Here is a 20,641-nt window from a genome sequence, read left to right as displayed (position 1 = left end):
AGATCCTGAAATACTTGAACTCCTCCACTTGGGGCAGGACACCCCCCCTGACCCGGAGAAGGCACTCTACCCTTCTCCGGCTCAAGACCATGGCCTCGGATTTGGAGGCACTGATCGCCATCCCAGCCGCTTCACACTCGGCTGTGAACCGCTCCAGCGAGAGCTGCAGATCACGACCCGATGAAGCCAAAAGAACCACATCATCCGCAAAAAGCAGAGATTTGATGCTAAGGCCACCAAAACGGATCCCCTCAACACCTTGGCTGGTCCAGAGATTCTGTCCATAAAAGTAATGAACAGAATCGGTGACAAAGGGCAGCCCTGGTGGAGTCCAACTCTCAGCGGAAACGAGCCCGACTTACTGCCGGCAATGTGGACCAGACTCTGACACCGGTCCTACAGGGACCTGACAGCCTGTATCAAGGAGCCCGGTACCCCATACTCCCGGAGAACCCCCCACAGGGCTCCCCGAGGGACACGGTCGAACACCTTCTCCAAGTCCACAAAACACATGTAGACTGGTTGGGCGAACTCCCAGAACCCTCCAGGACCTGCTGAGGGTGTAGAGCTGGTCCAGTGTTCCAGAACCAGAACCAGAACCACACTCCTCTTCCTGAAACCAGCATCTCTCACCTTGGGCAACTCCAGAGTGGAAGTATGTCCAGCCCCTCTCAAGGAGACTGGTTCCAGAACCAGAGCCATGCGTCCAGGTGAGACCGACTATTTCTAACCAGAACCTCTCAACCTCACACACACTAGCTCCGGCTCCTTCCCCACCAGAGAGGTGACATTCCACGTCCCAAGAGCTTCTGCAACCGAGGATCGGACCGCCAGGGCCCCCTCCCTCAGCTGCCACCCATCACACTGCACCCCTCGAGCCCCTCCCACAGGTTTCTAAACAAACTGTTAAGAAACATTTGGGCAAAGACCCTGGACAGGAAAATCTCTTTTTTTATTATCCATCCTCCATTTCATTTATGTATTTTAAAACTTTCTTGGCAGGCTGCACAGTGGTGCAGTTGGTAGAGCTGTTGTCTTGCAGCAAAAAGGTCCTGGGTTCGATTCCCGGCCCGGGGTCTTTCTGCATGGAGTTTGCATGTTCTCCCTGTGCATGGTGGGTTCTCTCCGGGTTCTCTGGTTCCTCCCACAGTCCAAAAACATGACTGTCGGGTTAATTGGTCTCTCTAAATTCTCCCTAGGTGTGTGTGTGTGTGAGTGTGTGTGAATGGTTGTGTGTCTCTGTGTTGCCCTGTGACAGACTGGTGATCTGTCCAGGGTGACCCCGTGACCCCGCCTCTCGCCCGGAACGCAGCTGGAGAGGAACCAGCAACCCTCCTGACCCCATTAGGGATGAAAGGTGTATGGACAATGGATGGATGGATGGAAACTTTCTTGGCACTAGTGGCCTTTAATGGGCTGGAATCAGGAGGCTTTTATTTTGAAAGCCATCCAGCTTTCTTTGATCCGGGTCCAGGCCGGTTCTGGATCAGAACCACGTCTGCTTCTTTAGTACCACAAACTCCGATCGTCATTATTTATTAAATCCATCAAAAAGTTGATTTATGGGCCGTGCTGTGGTGGTGCAGCGGGTTAGCGGACGTCGCGGGTTCGACTCCCAGTCCCAGCGAACTTTGCCGCAGGTCTTCCCCCCTCTCCTTGCCCTCCTTCCTGTCTGCCTACTGTCAGAAAAATATGAGCCACTGGCGCCGCAAGAGAAACTCTTTGGAGAAAAAAAAAGTTGATTTATTTCACTTGTTTGGTGTCGACTCACTGACCAATATTCATCTTTCCAAAACAAAATGTTTTTCTATCCAGAGTGTTCTGTCACAGACAGAACAGAGAGAAAACTGAGTGGAAGGAAAACATTCAAAACTGAAAACTCGACTGGATTGTGAAGCAAAGTCCTCTCAGCAGTTTGGAGAAAATGAACCTGATCTGGACTCAGAACCTGAAGGTCCAAACCATCCAGGTAGAACTTCTGCAGCGGTTCTGAATCAGGAACTACGCTGTTTGAGCTCCACAGCAGGTTTCCACTTTACCAGTTTTTCCCTCCACTCAACGTTCCACCAATCTCCTTGAATACTCTCTCTAGATGAGTCTTAATTCATATAAATTTCACTTTTAGTGATAAAACTTGTCTGTAGAAGTGAAACTGGTCTCGAGAGAATTTAAAGCCTCTTGATATGTGATTTTTTTTAAACCCTCAGGGCCTCCGTAGTTTACACAAACACACCTGTGACAGGTGAAGTGACAGGAGGCTTTGATTACACCACAACCAGCCCTGGGCAACAGGAGCTGCTCCAGCTCCGCGATGAAGAGGAGGTCGGAGCTTCATCCCGGATCCAGTCTGTTATGTAACGGAGCGGTTCCGTCAGTCCTCCGGGCTCTATGGGTCATCCAGAACCCTCTACCGGGACTGGAACCAGAACCAGAACCAGAACCCTCTGCGTCTCTTTTTGTCTTACAGAAAATAAAACTTTCACTTTCTTGTGGACCCAAACGCAGTAGAGATGCTGTAAATCACGACTCAGTTCAGGTACCTGAACACAACATGGAGGCTACAGAACCGACCTTCGGACCGAACTTAGACCCGATCCAGAAAGAACCTTTTTCCCCCTGAAATCAGAGCCAGAACCCCCGTTCGGAACCTGGAAGAAGACTCACCTTGAGGCTGAAACTTTAAATCCACCAAACTCCCAGGAAGAGCTGCGGGAAAAGTCCGACAGGAGCTGGAAAAGTGGAGCCCGAATTCCCAGTGTCCAGAAAACGGGAATGTTCCAGAAAAGTTCCGGTTTTCCCGCGCTTTACCTGGACCCAGAATGCACCAGCTATGGGTTCTTCACGGTTCCGGATTGAAGGTCCAGTTCAGCTCCTTTAAACGGGTTCGGGTGGTCCCGCTGCTCCAGCTTTCCCTCCTCTCCCTGAATGCCACATTCTGGACTCTCCCGAATTTACTCACGCTGTCAAGTTACCCTGAAGGCAGCAGGACGCATCCGGATCAGGCCTTCAAAATAAAACCTCAACTTTTAAAATCCTACATTTGTCTCTTACCGAGTCAATAGTCAATTATTCATCTATGAGATATTTCATCCATTCTCTGGACTGACCCATTTATGTCCCTAAGGTCAAAAGGTCAATCATCTCTCAATATTATTAATGTTTTAACATGAATCAGTTTTAATAAGAGTCAGATCAAAAGTATTAACATACAAACCATAAACTGAAGAAATTAAATAATGTCACTAAATGAGAATAAATGTATGAAATAAAAATGAGTATTTAAAAATCAATCATTTGAGTTAAGAGAGAAATATTTTTACACTTTTATTCCCACCGTACAATAAAATAAAGAACAGCTCAAATCAGTTGGTTTCTGTTTTTACATGAATTCAATATTGAAGGCTTTTATTTAGATTAAAATACAGTTTAAAGCAACACGACATCTTCATCTACACATAGTGAAAAAGATTTTAGGGTGATGGAGCATAAAAATAAAATCTGAATTTTTTTTTCACCATAATTTTTTAAAAATATTTACAAATGTCAGAAAATATTTAAAATAACTTGCTTTTATTTCAATCATTCCTTCTGGGAGTTGATCTGAATTAAAAATCGAAGTAAATAAAAACTGGAAACCAAAATGGTTGATGAGTTCGGCTGACATCGCTGCACTACGGAAGCCCACAGGGTCTATCCATTTAAAATACATGTCAGTTTTACAAAACGTAAATCTTCATAAACAGAAAATAATTGATGAAACTGATTTATTCCCCAGTCCAATGTTATGTTCTCGTACCAAACATGTAACTAGGCTTTTATTTTGACACCCCAAACAGTCCTCTTCCGGTTGTGTTGTGCGGCTCCGCGGAACTTCGAAGGTCCGTCAGACTCATTCCCTCCCGCTTCCAGTCACTTTCCCTGCAGACTTTAATGAGACCGTCAGAGGAAAATGAAAAGTTATTCCAGGTTTTCCTGAACATCTCATCCCAGTCCGGAAAAATTAGTTCAGCAACAAATCCCAGTTAGACAACAAATCACTGAACTGGAGGATTTCATGTTGCTCCGTCAGCAAGCAGATCCTGAACTCATCCAGGAGGTATCATGCTGAGGTTCCGGTCCATGATGATGAAGGTCTGGCTGAGGAAGAGGAGGGTCCAGCTGCTGCAATGGTCTGTTCCCAGTACAGATCGCTGGGAAAACCCAGAGTGACCAGTTTGAAGCAAGCATTGGTGGGAACTCGTCCGCTAAAGCGCTAACAACAGAGCTAATTTTTCATTCAGCTTGATAAAGTTTAGCGCATTTAGCTTCACCTAAATTCATTTTCCAGATAAAATCTAAAGCAACAATTTATTTTCTTTCTTGTTTTGTAAACTTTCAACTTAATGAAGTTCAATATCTGTGTTGAAGTTTAGATTATTAACTGTTTTTCTTTAGGTAACTAGACATTTATATATATTCATGCTCTTATTTTGAAGTAGAGAATACTGCTTCCACTTTTTAAATAATACAAGCACAAATTCAAATACATGGGTTGTTTTCAGAGCCTCCTCACATTTCATTTCAACACAGTCTCGATGTTAGCGCTTTAGCATTAGCTTTTGCTGAATAGTGCTGTGGCATTAGTGGGACTAATGTTCATGATCAATGCGTTAGGGTTAGCCAAGCTAACCTTTTAGCTCGTGGTGCGGACTACGAATAAAAATAAAAAAAATAAAAAATAAAAACAATAAAAATTAGTGGAGATGTGGATGAATATTAGTACAGAAAATTATAATAAAACACCAACTAAAATATAAAAGTTCCCATATTCAGTGAAATGTTTCCAGTTTCCTGACAGTCTGGACGGCTTTAGAAGAAGTGGATCCTCAGATGCAGTGGTTCCACTGCAGCGCCTCCCTCAGCAGTGGTTCTGACCCGCGGCTCCTTCAGGGAGAAGAATCATGTTTTAATTCCCATCAGCTATTACTTCTGAAGAAATATTTCACAACAGACTCATGATGCCACAGCATGAAGTGGTGAGGAGAACGTGGAGGACCCAGGTTGTAGTGAATGATGGTTGTTTTAATGATGAATAAATCCAGGCAGCACAGATGAACTGACTAAACAAAGCTCAGCGCTGGTAGCAACTGGTAACATCAGACTGGTGCCACCCAGAGGTCAGAGCCCATTGCCCAGGCTGAGCAACGGGGGGAAACTCTGCTGGACACAGTCGCTCAGATGAAGACCAATAATGAAAGCGAAGGTGATGAAGCGCACTACAAGATGGATTCGCTTGAAAAACGGATGGAGGATTTCTCCAAACAGCTGGAAACAAGTCCTGACAAATCCACGTCATAAAATGGTAGATAGATGGAAGATGTTCTTATGTGGTGGAACTGAATCCAAACTGAATAAAAGTTTGACAGAAAACTAAAATGATGGAGAAGCTTATTTCTGCAAAGCTTCTTCAGTTCCTGTTTGTGCTGTTGTAGCTGGCAGGTTGTTGGTTCAATCCCCAGTGTGCTCCTTTGTTTTTGGGAGGTGGTGATGCAGTTTTAGTTTGAACTGTTTATTGTGCTGCAGCTGAAATATTCATTGATTTCTTTGTTTCACAGTGGAGCTCTGCCAGCATGTATGACCATCAGTAAGACTCCGTCTGTCTGCACTGATCTGCTTCGCTCATTTGAACCTCATCAGCAGCTGATGCATCTGGTGGCTCGCAGTGATGAGGTCATCATTATGACTGTCTCTAATCTCTGCAGGGGCTCCATTTTAAAAGCATCCAGGTTTAGATGAACATGTTGGTCTAAACTGTCATGATGGAGGTTGTTGAAATGCAGAGAAGCGGCGGCAGCTGCTGAGTTTGATGATTTAATCAATAAGTATCAAAAACTTGCAACAAAAAACCCCCAGAGGATCCAAGGTAGCAGCAAAACATGAAGAGTACATCCAACCAGGCAGAAGCCCGGACTGAGGATCTGACAAGTAACGGCCGCGAATGGGAGGCTTAAATCCTGGGAGGTAGAGAGCTAAAGTGTTAGGACGGCCCTTAGTGGCTGGTTTACAGAGGAGTCTTGAGGCAGAGAAATAGTGCAGACTAGTGATGGTGAGATGAAGCCTCATGAGGCATTGAACCACTTGAGCCAACTGGTTCAAGAAAGGGTTGATTTCTTGAAGCTTCATGTGCACACGACACCACCTACTGGCCAGGTGTATAATCACAGCCAGCTGTATCTTAACACGTGTGACGCATTGAATTTTTGTCTGTTATGGCTCTTGGGAATGACTTCACAAAAGGTGAAGAAAAAAAGAGACAAAGAGAGAGAGAAATAGATATATAGAGATAGAGAGAAAAATATATATACAGAGAGAAAGAGAGAGACACAGAGAAAGGAAAAAAGAGAAAATCCTATCCTGTCCCACAGCTATCTTAAAAATCCTAAAATAAAAATTAAGAACTTTAAAACTAACTAACCAATCCTATATGTAATAGTGAGATAAATAGTAAAGAGCTCAAATTAAATAAATAACCCATTTATAAATCCTGAAATAATAAAGTCTAAAATCATTAAATATTAATCCCAATAAATAAATAAATAAATAAAGGGGGAAGGGGAAATAAATTCATTTAGATCAATACCTTGTTTATTCCAGAGAAAATCTGCTTATGATGTGTGATGATGGTATTGGAGTTCAAGGTAACTCGAGTTAAATCAGGAGGTGAAAACTCACATATCCTTAATATTAGAATTAAAATTAAAAATAGGATACAGGATAGGATTTTCTCTTTTTTCCTTTCTCTCTGTCTCTCTATCTCTATATATCTCTTTCTCTCTCTCTGTTTTTTTCTCTCCCTCCCTCTTTTTCTGTCTGTCTGTATGTATCTATTTTTAATTTTTCTGTTTCTCTCTATCTCTTTCTCTCTCTGCCTCTGTCTTTTTTTTTCTCTCCCTCTTTCTGTATCTGTGCATCTCTCTGTCTCTTTTTTTCTGTCTCTCTCTCTCTATGTGTATATATATTTGTCTCTAACTCTCTTTCTTTCTCTCTGTATCTGTTCCCCCCCCCTCTCTCTCTCTCTCTCTCCCTCCCTTTGGTACGACCAGAGGACGAGGAGTTGTGGACGACGTGCTGCGGCCCGTGCTTTCCTATGACTTCCTAGTGAAACTGTCCTATTGGGTGGGGGAAGTTGTAGTGTTTATATATATATATATATTTATTTATTCTCCCTACTTGTCTCAAACTAAATAACCACTATCCAAACTCTGCTATCAAAACTCTGTCCACTCTCTCAACTGACCGCAACTCGCCTACAACAACCCACATTTTGAATGGAGCCTGTGGGGTTTATAAAGCTGTCAAACCGCGCGACAAAATCTGAGCCGCTTCCCGAAGCAGTCACGTGGTACAGCCGGGCAGCGAGGCCTCTGACGTCATCGTTTTCGGCTCCTCCCCTAAATGAAGCAAGCCTCGATACGCGCTTTACGGAAACGCCCCCTCCATTACTGACACACGCCTCGAAGCCTCGGCTCATCACGTAACAACACTACTGAACACCCTGCAGAGGAAGAGACAGAGGTAAACCACATCTACAAACATTTCAGAGTATTTCAGTGTATTACAAGACTTATATCCATCCATTTGTTTTATTTTAACAGGACACCTTCAGTTCCAGCTGAGAGGTCACTGCATAAAAACACAATAAAATACTTCAATCTGTTTCTGCCTATCATCATTCAACCCCTTTTAAATGTTTTCATGGCTGATGAGGGAGGGAGCTAAAGCTAAGCTAACGTCAGCATGATACATGGAAAGAGACAAAGAAACTATGACAGAACCAAAACAGAAACAACGCTGATCTAGAAATAATCAGAACTAAGGAACAAAGAGCTAAAACAACTAGAAGGACTAAACAAAGAAATAACCTACACAAAGATGGACATGAATTCAGATAAAAGGAGGGAGGGAAGCTGTATCGCCCAGAAACAGGAAGTCCTTTCATCAAACTACAAATGTTCTCAGTGGAACGCTGCCCTCTGCTGAGAAAACTGAAAATCTGCAGTCAAATCCAGAAATATCCAAGATTCCCATCAGAACCTGAATCTGCTTTAATGTTTTCATTTCAGTCGGTTTTTCACTGAGCAGCTGAGCAGCAGGCTGCGTGTCTGGGGGCAGACGGTGACCCCTGGGCTGGCGGGTCGACCTCTGACCCCCTGCTGATGATCATCATGTGGACGGTGTGGCTGCCCGGCAGCGCGGACCCGGCCAGCTCACACCCATCCGCACCGAAGTCCGCCAGCGGCACCGAGACGCAGCGCAGCCTCCAGCGGCGGAGCAGGGCCTCCAGGGACCAATCAGAGCTGCAAGGTCAACCAGAGGTCAGAGGTCAGACACTTTACCGCACTGGCACTGAAACTTTGGGCTGCTGGTAAAGATGTCAAACTTTCTCACTAAACCAAATTTTATTGCAGATGGACTGAAGTATTTCTGTCCAAACATGAGAATAAATATTATGGGAAAAGAGTCGGAATAATAATAATAATTATTATTATTATCATGGTTGAATGGAAATCATTTCACAATACGAGAGAAACAAAGTCATCAAAATAAAGTCATAATTATAAAAGACAATCTGAATTAAAATCCAGGAATGTTGAACATTTTGAGAAGTTATACTTTCAGATTTATGAATAAGAAAATAATTGGAGTCTGAGGAAAATGACTTCATTCCTTCCATCTTAAACCTCTTTGTCTTTATTCTCCTGATTGAAACAAACTCCTTTCCTGTGTAGGTTTGATGCAGTCAGAAGTTTGCAACATTTTCTGATGTGACACATTTTCAGTTTTCTGGAGATTTGAATTTAAACCACCTGCTAGATCCAGTCTGGATAAATGTTCTCAAACCTGAGGTTGAGAAATGAAAACCTGATTTAAATATTTCACCCCTTCCAGCAGAGGACCTGCTAACGGCAGCTAGCAGCAGCCGTACCTCCTCACTTGGTACGTCGTCCAGAACTGAGCCTCCGGGTTTTTCCTCAGCAGGCAGACAAACGTCACCAGAACATCTTCAAAATCTGGAAGCAGAAGCAGCAGCTCAGCCACACCGCGCCACGACGAGGAGTGAGCCTTCATCTCCGAGTCTCATACCGACCCTCGGGGTCGTAGAAGACGTCCGAGCCGAGGACGACGTCCTGCGGGGGCAGCAGCAGCAGCTCCGGGGTCACGTCCCCCCAGCTGAGGCCCAGCACGCCGACGTCCCGCAGCCCGTTGGCCGCGCAGCTCCGCCGGCCGTTCTCCAGGCACCGCGGCCGGTCCGATGCGTCCGACAGCAACACGTGGGCGCCGCAGCGGGCCGCCAGCACGCCGGGGAGACCCACACCGGCGCCGAGCTGAGCACAGGAGGACCGACACGGGGTCAACACGGGGTCAGAAACTGGCCTGAAACTCAAAAGCCAGAAGGTTTCCTTCTGGGTACCCGACCTCCTCACCTCCAGCACTGCCCGGCCTCTCAGCTGGTCTCGGTGGAACCACAAGTACTGGGCCAGAACCACGGCGCAGGGCCACACGTACATCCCATACTGAGGGTCCAGAACCTGAGGGAGTCAGAACCGAACAGGAACTTCTAATAACTCAGCTCTATCAGGCTCTTCTTTCAAATTCAAACTTTAGAAAATCTTTTACATTTCCCAGATTTTAAAAAAACAAATAGGAGATCAGCATCTGTTTATATTAATGTGAAAGTATTAAGGCCAGTTTTTATTACAAGAATAAAGTCATAATACTAATAGAATAATGTCACAATAATGTCAGCAGAAAGTCATATAATTAGGAGAAAAACGTTGTTTTAATGAGGAAAAAGCTTGGAGAGTTCTACAAATATTTCCCTACCACAAGATAACTTCACAAGATGCTCAACATTCCTCTTTTTATTTTCATTACTTTTTGTGGAGGAGTTATCATAAAATTACAACTTTATTCTGGTAATATAATGACTGTATTGTCATCCAGCATTTTTCTCGTTGTTATTATTTTTTGTAGCCTGGAGCCCTGGATAGAACAGGTAGCGGAGCAGCAGGGACAAACCTCTGGGATGCAGACACTCAGACTCTCCTCTGGACTTTTCTCGTCTTTAAAGGTGAAAACTCTGCAGGCTGCGCCCCCCGCCTCCTCTCCGCTCTCCTCCATATTGTCCACCAACTAACCCTGAAGCTAAACCATTCTGGGTTAGCTTGGACTCAGTGGTCAGAGACACTGAACGAATCACTGAGTGGATCTCAGCTCCGCTATTATGATGGGAGAATCGCCATGACAGCCACGCTGGTAGCTTCTTCTGCGATTAGATGAGGGGTCCGTTCCGTAGCAATTAGCCGGTGTTCGAGTCAGCTAGCGGTGCTAAACATCGATGATGAAGAGTTTTCTTTTTAAGTATGACTGGTAATCATGATTAGCATAACTATGCGAATCAAACGTATGAATTATTATAAGTTTAAACAAATTATTATTATATTATTAATTCTGGGTAATGTGCAAATATGAAACTCTTTAACCATCAAAACCTGTCACTTTGTTTGATAATTTAGTATAGAGCTTTGGCTTAAACATCGCAAAATCACTTAGGATAAAACAGTGAGTTAACAATAAAAACAGCAGCAGTAACGCATCGTTAATAAAGCAAGTTTAGAAGAAGGCTGAAATAAAACGCTAACTTGTCCTTCGTAGCACGCCGCTCTCTACACGGGCTAGTAAATCGGACAGAGTATCTGTTTGTCTCGTTGCAAATCCCGCCCAGTGTTTTTGGTGCGTTCCTGTTTCCTCGAAAGTCGCAATGTTTACTGAAAATGTCGTTCACTGTGTTTTAGCTGGAACAAGAAGAGCAGAAGGATCTGCTAACTGATGTACTCAATAACTGATATAAACATTATATTATTAAATGTCCAGAAAGGTCAAGCTTGTCTTTATTTCGTTTGAACATAAAGAACGATGGCGTTTAATATGAAATAAACATTCCGACCTTCGGGTAGGTCTCGAAGGTAGCAGCCAATAACATTAATGGGCGGGAATGCTTTGTAGATAACGAACACCAATCAGCGCACTGCAATTTTCGTAAAGCTGCAGCCAATCAGATGCCTTCCGCCTTATGTAGGGCGGGTGTTAATTGCGTAATCAGTTTCACAAGCATTGTGTGTCCCGCTGTTAGATTTTATCAAACTTTAACGGTGTGTCTGCGATTTTAAAGCTCACATTTATAGTCACACGTCACAGAAGTTTGAGAGCAGCTTACGTTTATGTTGTCGTTTTGTGTTATTAAAGCGACGCAGAGAGCAGGTGGGTGAATGTAGCCCCGAGTTAGCTCAGCTAGAGGCTAATCAGACACTGCTAACCGGAAGAAAATGAACCATAAAAGTAAGAAGAGAATAAAAGAGGCGAAGCGGAGCGCCAGACCCGAGCTGAAGGACTCCCTAGACTGGATGAAACATGGTTATTATGAGAACTTCGACGTGTCGCATCAAACCGTGAAGGTAACAGTCAGTTTATCTCCCCCAGCCGAGCTAACAGCAGCTAGCCGCAGAGAACAGTGCGCCTGGTCACGTAGACAATGTAGGATCCGCTGTTAGCGCGCCCTCTGCTGGAGGAGCCGGTGCTGCACCCCTGCTATTGCACTATTAGACTAATATTTATATGAGAAATTAAAGTAGGTAAAGTTAATAGATTGATCACATAACCTGTTAATGAATGTAGAAATAGCAGCACTATTAACCTAAAAACGCGCATTACTGTTCTTCATAGAAGTAGTTTAGTTTTTTTATTCCCTGGCTTTGAAATCCCTTCAAATGTAATGTTTTATTGGTTCCCACTTCCAGATATGGTGTTATGTATTGTAATAGTAACGTTTACAGTGCTCCTCAGACAGACTTTGATATTAGTGTTGAACAGAGGTTAAAGCCAGTCATGAAACAACTATAAAGGTAAAGAAACAGATCATTGTTACTGAGGAAACCCTGGAGGTAAATGTAAAAACACTCAGGTCGTCTCCACAGCTGGAGGCATTTCGGTTTCTTTCCACACAGACAGAACCAGAACCTTCAGTCAGGCCATAACAGATTTTACTGGATGATAAAATGTCCCACAAAGTATTACTATAAACAATAATATAGTTGTCTTGAGAACACATTCTCAAAGATCAATAAACCTAAAAGTTTCTCCCAGTAAACCTGCTGAGCCCGGCGGGCGGTCCACCATGTTTTAGTATTAAAGACGTTAAGTAGTCAGGAAAAGTAAAAATATTTCTGGGTCATTAAATGTTAGGGGAACACATGGCCAGTGAAACGATATTTAAACCCACAACTAGTCTAAGAAACAACAAATCAAAAAATACAATTAAAATGAATATTAATTATTTGCATTTCTGTTGAATCCAAATGAAGTCAGCGGCTCCATGAGGCCCCCAGGGCTTCAGGGGCCACAGTGATAATATTTTAACTCAGAGCACAGATACAGAAATATAACATTTATTTATTGAGAGATGAGCAACAAACTGAGATTTAATTCAATGCTGCTAATGTGGCTTTAACAGCTGTAACATTTCTGTCTGTTGAGTTTTAATAAGAGTCACAGAAACTGTTTTAGTCGCTCCAGTTTATGGGACGAGTTTCTCTGATCTCTGCGCTCATTAACTCTGTCTGGCTAAGTGGACAAAGCATTTGATACGCTTTGATGCTTCGTGTGACCGGAAAAATAATAATAGAAATAAAAATAAAATAATATAAAACCAGCATGAAGCTCCTCACCGGCTGAACCTGCATGATGAGGTTAGCGCTGGTTGGCTAACCGCTAACGCTCCGACCAACCAGGAACACAGACATGAGCTTTACAGGGCAGACAGCGCCACACGCTGGGCAGCGAGGTGAGATGGAAAAGCCCCACATCATTCTTTGTTCACTAAGATAAATCATCCTCAACGCTCCTCTGAAAGCCACTAAAGTTATTCCTGCTGTTCATAGAGCTGCACAACCAGAGCGAACACGGCGGCTTTGAACTCTGACCTTGATGAGGAGTTCTCTACAGAAACATGATTCCTCACAGGATGTTGATGTAGATACCCATACAGGTCAGCCTCGGTCCACTCTGAGTGGACGGAGGAGCGCGATCCCTGCTGAGGTAAACTTAAAAGACGGAGCAGCCGCAGCGCGCTGAGGCGCCGGCCTGTGATTGGTCCGCTCTGCCGGATTTAAATGATAATCAATTCTAAACTTCTTTTAGAAATAAATTTGCTCTGCCAGTGAATCGCTCAGAGCAACAGAGACGCTTTCTATCCTGATTAAACTTAAATATATATATTATTAAATTTTCTAAAAACAAAATGCTCAGCCTGGCGGGGGCTGGTAAAGCATGGCGGGCCGCCAGGCTTATACTACACTGAATTTCTAATGAACATTAAACACTGGAACTGGAAGACATTTTAAAATAAACCAACAAATAAAGTGAATTATAAAGAATCTGTAAACAAAATTGTAATAAAAAAATATTTATTTGTGACCAAAGTAGCAGACTGAAGACTTTTATTACCCAGTTTATGATAGGAGAAAAGCAATAAATCATGGAAATGATTGATTTAGTTTTAATTTCCATCCATCCATCCATCTTCTCCCCTTTATCCTGGTCGGGTCGTGGGGTCAGCAGCTTCAGAAGGGAGGCCCAGTCTTCCCTCTCCAGTCTCTTCTTCCAGCTCCTCCAGGAATCCCAAGGCGTTCCCAGGAATCTCAAGGCGTTCCCAGGAATCTCAAGGCGTTCCCAGGAATCTCAAGGCGTTCCCAGGCCAGCAGAGAGACATCGTCCCTCCAGAGTGTCCTGGGTTTCCCCTCCTCCTGGTGGGACATGAACTCCTCACCAGGGAGGCGTCCAGGAGGCATCCTGACCAGATGCTCCTCAACTGGCCCCTCTTGATGTGAAGTTTTAATTTGTTATGTGACTAATTGATTTATTGCAACACATCTAATCAGCAGAGAACTGAAGCTTCATGTTGTCCAGAACCAAACCAGCCGTTTAGGTTTCTTCCTGTGGTTTTGCCTCCCTTGATGAAGGACTTCCTGTCTTGCAGGACAATGTGGAGCGTGTGGACGCGCTGCACCTCTCTCCAGAGGAGTTCATCTCGCGCTTCGAGCGCCCCTACAAACCCGTCGTCCTCCTCAACTGCCAGGAGAGCTGGCCAGCTCGGGAGAAATGGACGCTGGAGCGCCTCAAACGCAAATACCGCAACCAGAAGTTCAAGTGCGGCGAGGACAACGACGGCTACTCTGTGAAGCTGAAGATGAAGTATTACGTGGAGTACCTGGAGTCCACGCATGATGACAGCCCGCTCTACATCTTTGACAGCAGCTACGGCGAACACGCCAAGCGCCGCAAGCTGCTGGACGACTATGAGGTGCCGCTCTTCTTCAGGGACGACCTGTTCCAGTTCGCCGGGGAGAAACGCAGACCGCCGTACAGGTGAGCCCCTCGCTGACTCCGCACCTTTAAACAGGGTTGGGCATTTATTGCATTGATTATGATTCTCGTAAGATTTTAATTTAATAATTTTAATTAATGATATTTAAAAACACCATGAATTTTTCTCCTCTGTTCAGTAAAGGTGTATCAATTCATATCAATATCTTTGAAAATATTGTAGAGGTCCACTGATTTATCAATGATCGGCCGATACTAACATGTGAACCGATCAGGTCTACCTCAGCAAAGGATTAAAAATAACCCACTGTCCTCGGAGGTTTGGCTGTTAGCCCCGCCCAGAGAGCTAACCACGCCCACAGAGCTAGCCCCGCCCAGAGAGCTAAACGCCCACAGAGCTAGCCCCGCCCACCCACTCATTACAGAATGTTTGCAGATAACAGTATTTGTCCTGCTGTTGCCAACTCAGCGACTTTCCTGCTTTATTTATCAACATTTCAGACTAAAGAATCGTATCTTTAGCTCGTTCAGCAGGTTTGGCTTTTTGAATATCGGCCAGAAAACTCCAACCTCTGCCGCCTTACAAAAATGATTAAATGTAGTTACTGTGATCACTTTACTGATATAAATCCTGTTTATCTTAAAGAAGGATATAATAAATATTATTAAAATATTTCTAATAATGTTGCTGTGTAATTTCTCTGCCAAGCAGCCACAGTTTACTAAAAAACAAGGAATCGTCTCTTTTCTCATCATAACTGGGACCTGTGACCCCTCAGGTGGTTTGTGATGGGCCCGGCCCGCTCCGGCACCGGGATCCACATCGACCCGCTGGGCACCAGCGCCTGGAACGCCCTGGTGCAGGGCCACAAGCGCTGGTGCCTGTTCCCCACCAACACGCCGCGCGAGCTCATCAAGGTGACCCGGGAGGAGGGCGGCAACCAGCAGGACGAGGCCGTCACCTGGTTCAGCGTGGTCTACCCCCGCACCCAGCAGCACACCTGGCCGCCCGACTTCAGGCCGTTGGAGGTGCTGCAGCGGCCCGGAGAGACCGTCTTCGTCCCCGGTCAGTCCGGTTCCGCTCGCCGTTCCGTTCTGATCCATGAGGTTCCATTCTGTGTGAAACTCCATCAGTTCAGATTTAAGCAAAAAAACGTTTGAGCTTCAAATTCTGTCACTGAAATCAGCAGCACAACGTTAGCCTAGCCGCCGGCTACCACTGAACGGAAAATATCAGAGAATCATTCAGGAAGTGATTTTAGAAAACATTAAGCTGATCGGACCACTGCTGGTTCTGATCCACCTCGGACACCGTCTGTCATTTGGATCAGCTCAACCACTGGTTTTCACTGGTTGATCCACTGGTTTCCACTGGTTGATCCACTGGTTGATCAACTGGTTGATCCACTGGTTGATCAACTGGTTGATCCACTGGTTGATCAACTGGTTGATCCACTGGTTGATCAACTGGTTGATCCACTGGTTTTCACTGGTTGATCCACTGGTTTTCACTGGTTGATCACTGGTTGATCCACTGGTTTTCACTGGTTGATCCACTGGTTTTCACTGGTTGATCCACTGGTTGATCCACTGGTTGATCAACTGGTTGATCCACTGGTTGATCAACTGGTTGATCAACTGGTTGATCCACTGGTTGATCAACAGGTTGATTCACTGGTTTTCACTGGTTGATCCACTGGTTTTCACTGGTTGATCACTGGTTGATCCACTGGTTTTCACTGGTTGATCCACTGGTTTTCACTGGTTGATCCACTGGTTGATCCACTGGTTGATCACTGGTTGATTCACTGGTTGATTCACTGGTTGATCCACTGGTTGATCCACTGGTTTTCACTGGTTGATCCACTGGTTGATCCACTGGTTGATCCACTGGTTGATCAACAGGTTGATCACTGGTTTTCACTGGTTGATCACTGGTTGATCCACTGGTTGATCCACTGGTTTTCACTGGTTGATCACTGGTTGATCCACTGGTTTTCACTGGTTGATCCACTGGTTTTCACTGGTTGATCCACTGGTTGATCCACTGGTTGATCAACAGGTTGATCCACTGGTTTTCACTGGTTGATTCACTGGTTGATTCACTGGTTGATCACTGGTTGATACACTGGTTGATCCACTGGTTGATTCACTGGTTGATTCACTGGTTTTCACTGGTTGATCACTGGTTGATACACTGGTTTTCACTGGTTGATCCACTGGTTGATCCACTGGTTTTCACTGGTTGATCACTGGTTGATTCACTGGTTGATTCACTGGTTGATCCTTTGGTTTTCATTGGTTGATCCACTGGTTTTCACTGGTTGATCCACTGGTTTTCACTGGTTGATCCACTGGTTTTCACTGGTTGATCACTGGTTGATCCACTGGTTTTCACTGGTTGATCACTGGTTGATCCACTGGTTTTCACTGGTTGATCCACTGGTTGATCCACTGGTTTTCACTGGTTGATCACTGGTTGATTCACTGGTTGATCCTTTGGTTTTCATTGGTTGATCCACTGGTTTTCACTGGTTGATCCACTGGTTTTCACTGGTTGATCCACTGGTTTTCACTGGTTGATCACTGGTTGATCCACTGGTTTTCACTGGTTGATCACTGGTTGATCCACTGGTTTTCACTGGTTGATCCACTGGTTTTCACTGGTTGATCACTGGTTGATCCACTGGTTTTCACTGGTTGATCACTGGTTGATTCACTGGTTGATCCACTGGTTTTCACTGGTTGATCCACTGGGTGATCCACTGGTTTTCACTGGTTGATCACTGGTTGATTCACTGGTTGATTCACTGGTTTTCACTGGTTGATCCACTGGTTGATCCACTGGTTGATCACTGGCTGATCCACTGGTTTTCACTGGTTGATCACTGGTTGATTCACTGGTTGATCCACTGGTTGATCCACTGGTTGATCCACTGGTTGATTCACTGGTTGATTCACTGGTTTTCACTGGTTGATCACTGGTTGATACACTGGTTTTCACTGGTTGATCCACTGGTTGATCCACTGGTTTTCACTGGTTGATTCACTGGTTGATTCACTGGTTGATCCTTTGGTTTTCATTGATTGATCCACTGGTTTTCACTGGTTGATCCACTGGTTTTCACTGGTTGATCCACTGGTTTTCACTGGTTGATCACTGGTTGATCCACTGGTTTTCACTGGTTGATCACTGGTTGATCCACTGGTTTTCACTGGTTGATCCACTGGTTGATCCACTGGTTTTCACTGGTTGATCACTGGTTGATTCACTGGTTGATTCACTGGTTGATCCATTGGTTTTCATTGGTTGATCCACTGGTTTTCACTGGTTGATCCACTGGTTTTCACTGGTTGATCCACTGGTTTTCACTGGTTGATCACTGGTTGATCCACTGGTTTTCACTGGTTGATCACTGGTTGATCCACTGGTTTTCACTGGTTGATCCACTGGTTTTCACTGGTTGATCCACTGGTTTTCACTGGTTGATCACTGGTTGATCCACTGGTTGATCACTGGTTGATTCACTGGTTGATCCACTGGTTTTCACTGGTTGATCCACTGGGTGATCCACTGGTTGATCACTGGTTGATTCACTGGTTGATTCACTGGTTTTCACTGGTTTTCACTGGTTGATCCACTGGTTGATCCACTGGTTGATTCACTGGTTGATCACTGGTTGATCCACTGGTTTTCACTGGTTTTCACTGGTTGATCCACTGGTTGATCCACTGGTTTTCACTGGTTGATCCACTGGTTTTCACTGGTTGATCCACTGGTTTTCACTGGTTTTCACTGGTTGATCCACTGGTTTTCACTGGTTGATCACTGGTTGATCCATTGGTTTTCATTGGTTGATCCACTGGTTTTCACTGGTTGATCCACTGGTTTTCACTGGTTGATCCACTGGTTTTCACTGGTTGATCCACTGGTTTTCACTGGTTGATCCACTGGTTTTCACTGGTTTTCACTGGTTGATCCACTGGTTTTCACTGGTTGATTCACTGGTTGATCCACTGGTTTTCACTGGTTGATCCACTGGTTTTCACTGGTTGATCCACTGGTTTTCACTGGTTGATCCACTGGTTTTCACTGGTTGATCCACTGGTTTTCACTGGTTGATCCACTGGTTTTCACTGGTTGATCCACTGGTTGATCCACTGGTTTTCACTGGTTGATCACTGGTTGATCCACTGGTTTTCACTGGTTGATCCACTGGTTTTCACTGGTTGATCCACTGGTTTTCACTGGTTGATCCACTGGTTTTCACTGGTTGATCCACTGGTTTTCACTGGTTTCCAGGTGGCTGGTGGCATGTCGTCCTTAACTTGGACACAACGATTGCCGTCACGCAGAACTTCGCCAGCACCACAAACTTCCCCATCGTCTGGCACAAAACGGTGCGCGGCCGACCCAAACTGTCCAGGAAGTGGTACCGGTAAGAGAGCGGCGCCACACAAACACATCTGAGACATTCTTATTTTAAAGGTTCCAAATAAACGTAGAATATAAAAGGGTAGCAAAATAAAACGCTTGTTTTATCTTGTCTTTGAAAACTACATTATATAAGTTTAAGATGTTTTATTTTATTTGGATTTTTATTGCATTTGAAATTAAATTCAGCTATTACTTTATTTTTTTAGTTTGACTATTTTACTCATATTTTAATAGTAATTTGTTTCATTTTATTGTTTCACTATTTTATTTCATTTTAATAATTTTTTTAAATTCTCCTTTTATTGCATTTTTTATTTTAATTATTTTTATTCTTCTCGTTCTTTTTAATGTCATTCAGTTTAATTCAATAATTTACCTTTTTGTTTCTACAGTATTTTATATATTTTACCTTTCCTTATTTGTTTAAAATTTACTTAGTTTTGGGTCGTGCTGTGGTGGTGTAGCGGACAGCGCCACCCACGCTTGGAGGCCCTGAGTCCTCAACGCGGCCGTTGCGGGTTCGATTCCCGGACCTGGCGACATTTGCTGCATGTCTTCCCCCTTTTCTTCCCCCTTTCCTGTCAGCCTGCTGTCATATAAAGGACACTAGAGCCACAAAAAGACCCCCTGGTGGGGAGGAAAAAAAATTACTTAGTTTTTATCCTCCAGTATTTATTATTTTATTATAAACCTGATCTAACTCAGGTTTCAGTTTTATTTTTCCTGTTTTCTTTCCAAAGTTTCAGTTTTATTTTTCTTTGAGGAAGAATTGTTTTAAAGTTTTTTGTTCTGCTGTGGTGCTGAAGCGGCTCTGCATTAATCCAGTGTGTGTGTTTGTGTTTTGTTGTGTGTGTGTGTGTGTGTGTGTGTGTGTGTGCGTGTGTGTGTGTTCCAGGATCCTGAAGCAGGAGCGTCCGGACCTGGCGGCGCTGGCTGATAAGGTCGACCTGCAGGAGTCGACCGGCATCGCGTCGGACAGTTCCAGCGACTCTTCATCCTCTTCCTCGTCCAGCTCCTCCGACTCCGACTCTGACGTAAGGCCGGAACGCCGTCTGACGATCCGAGCCTTGTACTTCCTGTCACTTGACTTCCTGTTCTGCGTCTGTCCTGCAGGGGCAGTCGGGCTCCGAGGGCGACGCCGTGTCCCACCGCAGGAAGAAGAGGCGGACCTGTGGGGCGGCGGCCAACGGCGACTCCACCAGCCAGGACGACTGCGCCAGCAAGGAGCGCTGCTCGTCCCGGTGACCCCTGGGGTCGTGACCCCTGGGTGACCTTCCACCTTTAACTATTAAACCTGTTCGATGAGGCGTTCTGGTGCTTCTGTAGACTGAAGGTCCAGGATGGATGCTGCTCTGGTGAACTCTGACCTTTCTGGACTAGACTGAGGCCTTCTTCACCTGAACGCTGCAGCCGAGCCTCAGCTTCTGGGACTCCAGTTGTGCCAAAAACAGGAAGTGATGTCACATGGTTTCCTGGTTTTTATTAAACACTTTTACCGTTGCCTGACCGTCGGATCTGTTTTCTGGGCCTTAAAATAAAGAATTTCAGAGGGAAAGTTCTGCTGTCGGTGTCTGTACTGTCCTGCCCCGTAACCATGACAATATTCAGCATCTTCGAGGCTCTTTAAGCAGGTTCTGCTGGACTCAGCCCGGTTCTGGACCAAACAAAGAAACAGAACCGGCCTGGAGATTGGACCGGCCGAGTTCTGCAGCGTTGCGGCGGTCCGTTACCAATCATCTCAGTTCATTATTCAAATTGATTCCTGTCTACTCTCACGCTCTG

At 44.7% G+C, this 20,641-nt stretch overlaps 3 protein-coding genes across 7 annotated transcripts in view; 1 reads left to right on the top strand and 2 right to left on the bottom strand.

The window, feature by feature from the left end:
- LOC122821625 (caskin-2-like) overlaps positions 1-3,199 on the bottom strand; it is a 33,084-nt gene extending 29,885 nt beyond the window's left edge. Inside the window, exon 1 of one of the 5 annotated variants that reach the window (XM_044099714.1) lies at positions 2,665-3,199. The gene's annotated coding sequence lies outside the window, so the exon portion shown is untranslated. The remainder of the gene's footprint in view (positions 1-2,664) is intronic. The other 4 variants (XM_044099715.1, XM_044099713.1, XM_044099717.1 and 1 more) reach the window with 4 other exon arrangements.
- Positions 3,200-8,066: 4,867 nt separating this feature from the next.
- On the bottom strand, positions 8,067-10,712 carry mettl23 (methyltransferase like 23). Its single transcript, XM_044099712.1, has 5 exons — positions 10,060-10,712; positions 9,465-9,569; positions 9,128-9,365; positions 8,966-9,050; positions 8,067-8,336 (listed from the first exon to the last, which is right to left on the bottom strand). The coding sequence occupies exons 1-5, from the start codon at positions 10,159-10,161 to the stop codon at positions 8,111-8,113; spliced, it is 756 nt and encodes a 251-aa protein (XP_043955647.1). The 5' UTR covers positions 10,162-10,712; the 3' UTR covers positions 8,067-8,110.
- Positions 10,713-11,113: 401 nt separating this feature from the next.
- jmjd6 (jumonji domain containing 6, arginine demethylase and lysine hydroxylase) lies at positions 11,114-20,414 on the top strand. Its single transcript, XM_044099711.1, has 6 exons — positions 11,114-11,495; positions 14,075-14,463; positions 15,201-15,487; positions 18,725-18,860; positions 19,755-19,893; positions 19,973-20,414. Exons 1-6 carry the CDS (start codon positions 11,367-11,369, stop codon positions 20,102-20,104), a joined length of 1,212 nt encoding a protein of 403 aa, XP_043955646.1. The 5' UTR covers positions 11,114-11,366; the 3' UTR covers positions 20,105-20,414.
- Positions 20,415-20,641: the final 227 nt, after the last annotated feature.

This window comes from Gambusia affinis, linkage group LG19, assembly GCF_019740435.1.
Source record: "Gambusia affinis linkage group LG19, SWU_Gaff_1.0, whole genome shotgun sequence".
Classification (NCBI taxonomy): Eukaryota; Metazoa; Chordata; class Actinopteri; order Cyprinodontiformes; family Poeciliidae; genus Gambusia; species Gambusia affinis.
Note: the sequence above shows the minus strand (reverse complement) of the source record. Positions and strands in the feature narration are given on the sequence as shown.